Genomic DNA, 8,742 nt, shown 5'->3' with positions numbered 1-8,742 from the left:
TTGGTTTTTAATCCATTTTGTTACCCTGTGTTGTTTGGTTGGAGCATTCAGGCCATTTACATTCAATGTTATTATTGAAAATGTGGGTTTAGAGTCATTGTGCTCTCCATTGAATTCATGTTTATAGTGATGTCTCTGGAACCTTTTATTCTTTGCAATATTTCCCTCATAGAATCCCTCTTAGGATTTCATGTAGGTCTGATTTGGTGGTCATGAATTCTCTCAATTTTTGTTTATTTGGGAACACCTTTATCTCTCCTTCTATTTTGAATGACAGGATTGCTGGATAAAGGATTCTTGGCTGCATATTTTTTCTGTTCTTCACATTTAAGGTTTTTTGCCATTTCTCCCTGGTCTGCCAAGTTTCAGTAGATAGGTCTGTATCCACTCTGATAGGTTTCCCTTTGTATTTGAGGGCCCTTTTCTCCCTAGCTGCTTTCAGAATTCTCTCTTTATCATTATATTTTGCTACGTTCACTATGATATGTTATGCTGAAAGTCGATTCAAATTAAGTCTTAAGGGGGTTTTTTGTGCCTCTTGAATTTGAATGTCTATTTATTTCCCTAGATTTAGTACATTCTAAGTTATTATCTGGTCTAGTATCCCTTCAGGACCTTTCTCTCTTTCCTCCACTTCAGGAATTCCTATGATATGGAGGTTGTTCTGATTGTATCACTCAGATCTCCAATTCTCCTTTTCTGCACTTGGATCAATTTCTCTCTTTTTTTTCACCTTCATTTTTTGCTATAACTATATCTTCTAATTCACCTATTCTTCTCTCTTCCTCTACTGTTCTTGGGGTAGCTGCCTCCATTTTATTATTCACTTCACTTATAGCCTTTTTAAAATCGTCACAACTCTTTTCAAAGTTCCTAGTCATTGTCTCCGTTGCTTATCTGGTGCTTTTTTCAACCCCAGCAATTAATTTTATGACAAGTTTTTTAAATTTATGATCAGGTATGTTGTTTAGATCTGTTTTAAGGAGTTTTCTGGCTGTGACTTCTTCCTGGAGATTTGTCAGGGAAAAGTCCCTTCGTTTTGTCATTTTGGCTAGTTTTCTGTTTCTTGTCAGTTTTAAAAAGCTCTTTGTACACTGTGCACCTGTTAGTATTGCTCTGTTAACGGAGGCTTATTGACTGTCCTGGGCCTGTTGTTTCAGGAAATATTCTTTTAATGGTGTCTCTCGGTTACTCATTTTCTGCCTTTGATTATATTATTTCCCTACTCAGTGATATTTGGGAATCTCTGTCAAGTGCACTTAGTCTTGTTTCTTAGGGTAGCTCTGAGAAAAAAGCAGACAAACACAGAGAGAACAGAAGCACGCAAACACACAGACAAATCAAACAAACAAACAAATTAAAAGGGGGAAAGGAAGGAAAGAAAAGGGAGAGGAAAGAGAAGAAAAGAAGAGAAGGAAAAAATAAAGTGGGGCATGGACAACAAAGGACAATAGACAGCCAAGGGGAGAGATAAGGCTGAGATAAGGGAGAATATATCTTGATGGCAAGAGGAAGAACAAAAAAACAGAGGGAGACAGGAAAAAGGAAAATAAGGAGTAAAAATTTAAGAACATTTTAAAAAGTAAAAAAGGTAAACATAAAAAATAAATACACAGAAATGCAGCAGCTCACCCTTGTGGATAGGCGTGGTTTGGTGTTCCCAAGTCTCGGGGTCTGCTCTCAGAGGCCCCGCCATGGTGGTTGTGGAGGATGAATGGCCACGCCCCAAGCTTAGCTAGAACTAAGTGCTGCAGGCCACACTAATGAGTCTGATCTCTTTGTGCCTCTGCTGAGCCAAGCTGTATTTTCCAGGCTCGCCTCATTTCAAATGCCTCTTCCATGGGCTTTTATGCCAGCACAGATGAATTGTAATTGCTTTGGCAGCTAGCTCTTAGCCGGGATCTCGTAGAGGGAGGGAACAGGTTCTCTTGGCACCAGCAGGGATTTGCACTGGCATTGCCAGAGACGAGGTGTACTTCAGGAGTTGAAGTGCATGCCCCCACAGTAGCCTACACCAACTCCCAGCCCCCAGCCAGGATGGTGATCCAATAGGGGGAGGGAGCATTTTCTCTTGGTGCTGGCTGGATTCATCCTGCTGCTGCCTGAGGTGCGGGTCACTGCTGGAAATAAGGCACGTGCTCCCGAAGCTGAAGCCAATGCGCGCGTCCCTGCCTCCACCACAGCCAACTCCCTGAGGGGATTGCGTAGGGATGGGGGCTATATTTTCCCTGTTTGTACCCAGGATTCGGGATTCACTGGGCCAATGCTGGAGGCGAGATGTGCTGTGGAAATGAGTGTGTGCTCCCACTCCAGCAGCCGAGGCTGAAGTTCATGCCCCTGGGGCGGCCCCAGCCACTGACTCCCTGCTGGGATCATGCAGGGATGGAGGCTGTTTTTTCCCTTGTGCCACCCGGGTTCAGGATTTAGGCTGCCCTGTGGTTATATATGGACTAAGAGATTTTCTCTTTGTGAGGGGTTAAACCTTCTTTCTCTCTTCTGTAGAGACAGTACTATAAGGGTGTTATGTTTTTTTTTCTCTTCCCTTTGTCTCTCAGGGGCTCCACGAAGTTACCCTGTGTTGGGTGGGGCTCCTGCCTCGCCTGCCCAACTTGGGCTGGCCTGTTGTCCAATCACCCTACTTCGCACTCACCCACTCAGGGATCTTTGAGGTTGTCTTCTTTCTGGAGTCTGTATTTTCTCCTTCCATGCGTGCAGATGAGAGTAATGTCCTTCTCAGTTCAATAGATGGGGCGGACCAAGTTTACAGAGCTCCGTTCCTCTCCGCCATCTTGGCTCCTCCCTATACATCTTCTTGATCCATTCTAGGTGATGAACATTTAAGCTCTTTCCATGATTTGGGTATTGTTGAAAGGGCTCCTATGAACTTTGGGGTGTATGTGCCCCTATGCATCAGCACTTCAGTATCCCTTGGGTTGATCCCCAGCAATGCTATTGCTGGGTCATAGGAGAGTTCTATTGTTAATTTTCTGAGGAAACTCCACACTGTTTTCCAGAGAGGCTGCACCAGTTTACATTCCCACCAACAGTGTAGAAGGGTGCCTATTTCTCCAGTTCCTTGTCAGCATCTATAGTCTCTTAATTTCTTCATTTTAGCAACTCTGACTGGGATGAGATGGTATCTCAGTGTAGTTTTGATTTGTGTTTCCCTGATGCTGAGTGATGCTGAGCACCATTTCATGTGTCTGTCGGCCATCTGGATGTCCTCTTTAGAAAAGTGTCTGTTCAGGTCTTTTGTCCATTTCTTCACTGGATTATTCCATTTTTTGGGTATGGAGTTTAGTGAGTTCCTTGTAGATTTTGGATACTAGCCCTTTGTCTGATATGCCATTTGCCACTATCTTTTCCCATTTTGTCAGTTGCCTGTAAGTTTTGTTGATTGTTTCCTTTGCATTGCAGAAACTTTTTATCTTGATGAGGTCCCAACAGTTAATTTTGGTTCTTGATTCCCTTGCCTTTGGGGTTGTGTTGAGGAGGAAATTGCTGCGATTGAGGTCAAGAAGGCTATTTCCTGCTTTCTTCTCTAGGATTTTGATGGTTTTCTGTCTCACATTCAGGTCTTTTATCAATTTTGAGGTTTTTTTCGGAATGTTGTAAGAACCTTGTCCAGTTCATTCTTCTACATGTTGCTGTCCAGCTCTCCCAACACCACCTGTTGAAGAGGCTATCTTTTTTCCTTTGGATACTCTTTCCTGTTTTGTCAAAAGTTAATTGGCCATAAACTTGTGGGTCTAGTTCTGGTCTCTCTATTCTATTCCATTGATCCATATTTCTGTTTTTGTATGAGGGAATTGATTTTCATCAAGATATTGGATATTCTCTGGTTGTCACATCGCTGAGACAATTTTCAATCTAACAGCTGATTGGTAGCACTAGGTGTTTTCAGAAGCATATTGGTTAAATGTTCAATTAGAGAACGCTGCTTGCTATAGATGAATGGGGTGTGACCTTTAGTCATTAATTGTGATTACCCCTCACAAAGAGAGTGAGTTTATTTCCTCTTCATGTATAACCATAATCAGCAAGGTCCTGAGGAAACTGTGAGGTAGGGCACGGCCAGAAGCCCAACCTCAAGGGCCCTTTGACCATAGGTAGATGAATTTTATCCAACATCTACCCTCCATGGCATGTAGGTGTTTTATTTGTTGTACATGTATCTTCTGCATGTTGTGAAGTAATTTCCTGATGTAAGCTTCAGTCCTTCATGTTGAAAATCTTCTTGAGTTTGTTTTTGTCCTGAATTGTACAGTCTTTTCTATCCAGTGACTGAGGTGCACTCCTCACAGGGGTCATCGTAACACAACTGTGTAGGGCTTTGCTCGAACTGAAATACCACACAGTTATCACATCTACAGTCTTCTAGTACGGCAGAGAAAGCAGCACCATGAATATAAAGTTACACAAAGTCTCAGAAACTCATGGACTCTGTTTGTTGTTCAAAGACACTCCAGTGGCTCTTACAGCCTTCTGGTTCATAGGCTCATAGCCAGCACTTATCTCCCTATAATGTGGTACCTGCAAGTACCATGCATGTAGAAATATTTTCTCCAATACTAGCCTCTACCCTATGGCAGTCAGACATGGAAACATTTTGAAAAGATTTCATGAATCATGTCCACTCCTTTCACCTATAGGTTAAGGCTGTTTTTCTACTTTAACTTTAACACAGTTTCCGTTGACTTAGTACTAGTAATTTCAATGATTTGGGAGAATTGAATCAGAAAAAAAGACTGCCAGTGAGCCTCATTGAAGATGCTTATCAGGTACTTGTCACCACAAATGTGCCAGGGAAACACCAGAGACTCAATAATTGCGTTCATGTCTCACTAACGTCTTAGTCGTTTCTGTCTGCTGTAACTACATTCACAGGCTGCATGGTTTTAAACCGTAGACACTCATTTCTCAGAGTTCAGGAGCCTGGGACGTTTGAGGTGAAGGGACAGGCAGATTTGGTGTCTGGAGAGAGCCCATGTCCTAGGTCATCCTTTTCCTGTCACCTCACATGGGGCCAAGCGGCAGGGAACTTTCATAATCCTTGTGTATAAGGGCAGTTATCTACTCATGAGGCTGTCTCTTCCTGACCAAAGTGCTTCCCAAAGGTCCTGCCATCTGAGACCATCCCTTTCACCTGAGGTTTCCATGTCGGCATGATTGAGGACACACATTGTACTGATACCAGCAACAGAGGGTCACATAGTTATTCTGCACACTTGGAAGGCTACTCTGATTGAAACCCTGGACCAGAGGATTCTGATGGATTGAATAGAAGCTTCTGGTCTTTGCATGTACACAGTGAACACACGAACATTAGAGCACTGGTGACCTTGGGGAGTAGAAAGCTTCCAGTCTAGACTCTGGGTATGACCTCAGTGCACTTCTATTAACATTTCATTATTGTGCATGTTTACATGGATCCTCATTCTCATTTCCAAGGATTCAGATGGTTTTCTACTTAGAATGACCATTTCTCTTTTTCTTTCCTAGTTTTCATCCGTGTTTAGTGGGTTAGTTATCACACTCTGATCTTGGATTTTTGTCTTATGTCTCCTGAACCTCCTTCTTTCCTCTTCTACTCCCTCCTCACACAGAGGAAATCCAGCAGAAAACCATGGAGTCTACCTCCTTTGATGTAGGGGGGAGACTGACCTCACATAAGCTGCTTCCTGGAGCAGGACTCCCTCCCAAGTGATCTACAGTCACACCCTCAGCCAGTGTCACTCCCTGGCCCCATCCAAGCATTTATGACTTGGAAAGGAACCTACTCTGTTCTCAGTAGACACAATGATGGAGGTGAGGATGGTTTTATAATCCCTTCTGTGTGTGTGTGTTTGTGTGTGTGTATGTGTGTGTGATCTCCAGACTCCACATCAAGACCACATCCTGATGCTGGTAGCAGTGCTTTCCTGGGCTGTCAACTACACTTGATGCTGTGAGAACGGTTCAGACAATGACCCCCACCAGGTGTCTCTTTTGTTTTGCTTGGATTTTTGATGACTTTGTAGACTCATGTCCAGATTGCCCTTCATGCTGCTTCTAGCAAGCTTGCATATTGCTGGATGGTCCTGGTGTGCGGTGAGTGCATCTGAAACTCCTGTAATGCTTCATGTGACATGCATCAGGATATGTCTAATTCATTTGTATTTAGGGGCAGGGAAAAGCAGTGTAAGCAATGGTTACTTTGTGTGTCTGTTATTATAGTTTTCTTATTATTAGTTTCTAGGACAGAGACTGAATAGGTAACCCAGAATCATCAGTCCAGAGAAGCTCCCTGGAGGAAATGCTGTATGGAGAGGAAGCCCCAGATCCTCTCAGAACCCTGCTTGTAACCTCCATATGTACCTGCTGGAGAGAATACAAGCCAGAATTGTGTGGAGTGTGCGCCCCCTGGTGATACTGATAATCTTCTACAGGGAGGTTTTTGTCTGGGCTCACACTGATGTCCCCTCACTGTGTCTCTCGCACAGAAATACGTGGCCGTGTCCTCAGGCCTCAGGCTGTTCATCTGCAGATCCACTGTGTTCTTGGCGTTGTCCCTGGAGATGGTGAATCGGCCCTTCACAGAATCTGCGTAGTATGTGTTTCCATTACTATAAATAACTGAGACCCACTCTAGCCCCTTCTCTGGAGCCTGGCGGACCCAGCTCATGTGGTAGCTTCCAATGTTGAATCCTGAGGCTGCACAGGAGAGTCGCAGGGAGCCCCCAGGCTTCGCCAGGCCTCCCCCAGACTCCACCAGCTGCACCTCACACTGGACACCTGCAGACACAAGACATCCTGATCAGGAAACGGTCACACATCCACTGCTTCTCTCACTCATATCCACTCACATACTCAGTGTCTCACGTTCACCATGAATTACCTTTTAGAACAGCAACAAGGAAAACCCAGCCAAGCACAAAGTCCATGGTGAGATGTCTGTGTTCTGTCCTGATCACGGAATGGGAACACCTGGACTCCCAGGGCTGGGGCTCCTCTCCCAGCTGCAGGGTCCTGGCTGGGCTGGTTTAATCAGCACGGAAAGGGCCCTATTTGCATACCATTTGATGATGTATCAAACTCAAGACTAAGATTTGATTCTTTAAAAGCCAAAGACAGGGTTAGGAAGGCACTTCTAGATCACTTTGTGTAGATGGCACTGCAACAATATGAAATATTCAAATCTCTGAATACAGTTATCTCCGCATCTGTTTGTCCATTTTTACATGTCTTTCTTCAAGCAGGTCATGTTTGGTATATAGTATTTTACTTTTTAGTGAAATTTTTCCTAAATACTTTGTCTAGTGCCAGTTCATTTTTTTGCCATTTTATTTTGTTTATTTTTGTGTGACAGACAGATGGAGAGAGAGTCAGAGAGAGAAAGTTAGAGAATTGCAAGCAGTGCAGAGCCTGATGCAGGAATAAAACTCAGGAACCCTGAGATCACCACTTGAGCCAAAATCAAGACGAGGCACTTAACCACCTGATCCACCCAGGTGCTGCATTTTTGCTATTTCACATTTTAGACTATATAACATCAGATTTGTGAAGAGTTGACAAGACATAGGTTTGAGTTTGGGGTAATCAATTAGTGAGGAAGTAACAAGGTTGTTTGTCCAGCCTTCTCGGTGCTATTCTTTTGTTATTTCTTTTTCCTATACTGTGTTTTTGGTGTGTATAACTGTACTTTTTTGTATGTTGATTTTGTATCTTGAAGTTTCCCTGAATTTCTTAATTTTCCAAATACGTTTTTGTGTGGAATTTCTATGGTTAACTATATATAAGATCACGTCATTTTTTAACAAATAATTTTCTTCCTTCTTACTGTTTTCCGTGTCTTTCTTTTGTTTGTTTTATCGCTTGGTTTTTCTGGATATGCCTTCCAATTGTAGGAGAAACCTTTCTGGTCTTTGATTTAATTTTCTTTGTTTCAGTGTTCTTTGGTCTAATAATTCAACTGACATAAGACAAATCTTGAGTAGAAAATAAAATTCTTTTGCATGTGCATGAGTTTCCTAATATTATGACACTCAGAGAATGAACAAAGTAGACAGCACTTGTGCCTTTTAGACTACATAACATCAGATTTGTGAAGAGTTGACAAGACATAGGTTTGGGTTTGGGGTAGTCAATTAGTGAGGAAGTAACAAGGTTGTTTGTCCAGCCTTCTCCGTGCTAAGTTCCCTTTCCTGTTGCATTGAAAGGAATTTTCCCAGGGGATATTACCTGCTGTCAGGGGGACAAAGGATGGGCAGAGAGCCCTTGCATGGCTATTTCTCAAGTGACTTTCATCCAAATAGGTGATGTGACAAAATGACATAACTTGGGGTGGCATATTTTATTTACCTTCATGCTACTATGTGAAATACCTATGTTGGGAATGAGCACCCTTGCCTGGTTCCTGATGTGACCGAAAAGACTTCAGGCTTTCACTCTTGACTGTGCTGTCAGGTGTGGGATTTTCATATATGGCCAAAATTTTGTGGATGTAATTTCATTTTTCTGCTTAGTTTTTCAGATTTGTTAATAATGACAATTAGTTAAATTTTGTCTAATATTTTTCTGCATCAATAGATAATGATGTATAATCAATTCCTGTCTCAGTTAATGCTGCCGAGGATCACATTTATAGATTTGTGTATGGTGAACAATTCTTGTATCCAAGGCATAAATCACACTGGACTCTCACATATGATCCTTTCAATGTGCTGGTGCATTCTCTGTGCTAGGAGTTCTGCATGTATGCCC

The 8,742-nt window shown here is 42.7% G+C and overlaps 1 gene segment (V, D, J or C); it reads right to left on the bottom strand.

Annotated features, from left to right (window-relative positions):
- Positions 1-6,268: 6,268 nt before the first annotated feature.
- On the bottom strand, positions 6,269-7,013 carry LOC115291326. The segment is given in 2 exon segments: positions 6,269-6,774; positions 6,878-7,013. Coding segments are annotated over 2 exon segments (552 nt in total).
- Between the last annotated feature and the right edge of the window lie 1,729 nt (positions 7,014-8,742).

This window comes from Suricata suricatta, chromosome 5 (genome assembly GCF_006229205.1).
Source record: "Suricata suricatta isolate VVHF042 chromosome 5, meerkat_22Aug2017_6uvM2_HiC, whole genome shotgun sequence".
NCBI lineage: Eukaryota > Metazoa > Chordata > Mammalia > Carnivora > Herpestidae > Suricata > Suricata suricatta.
This window is presented reverse-complemented; position numbering and strand designations above follow the sequence as displayed.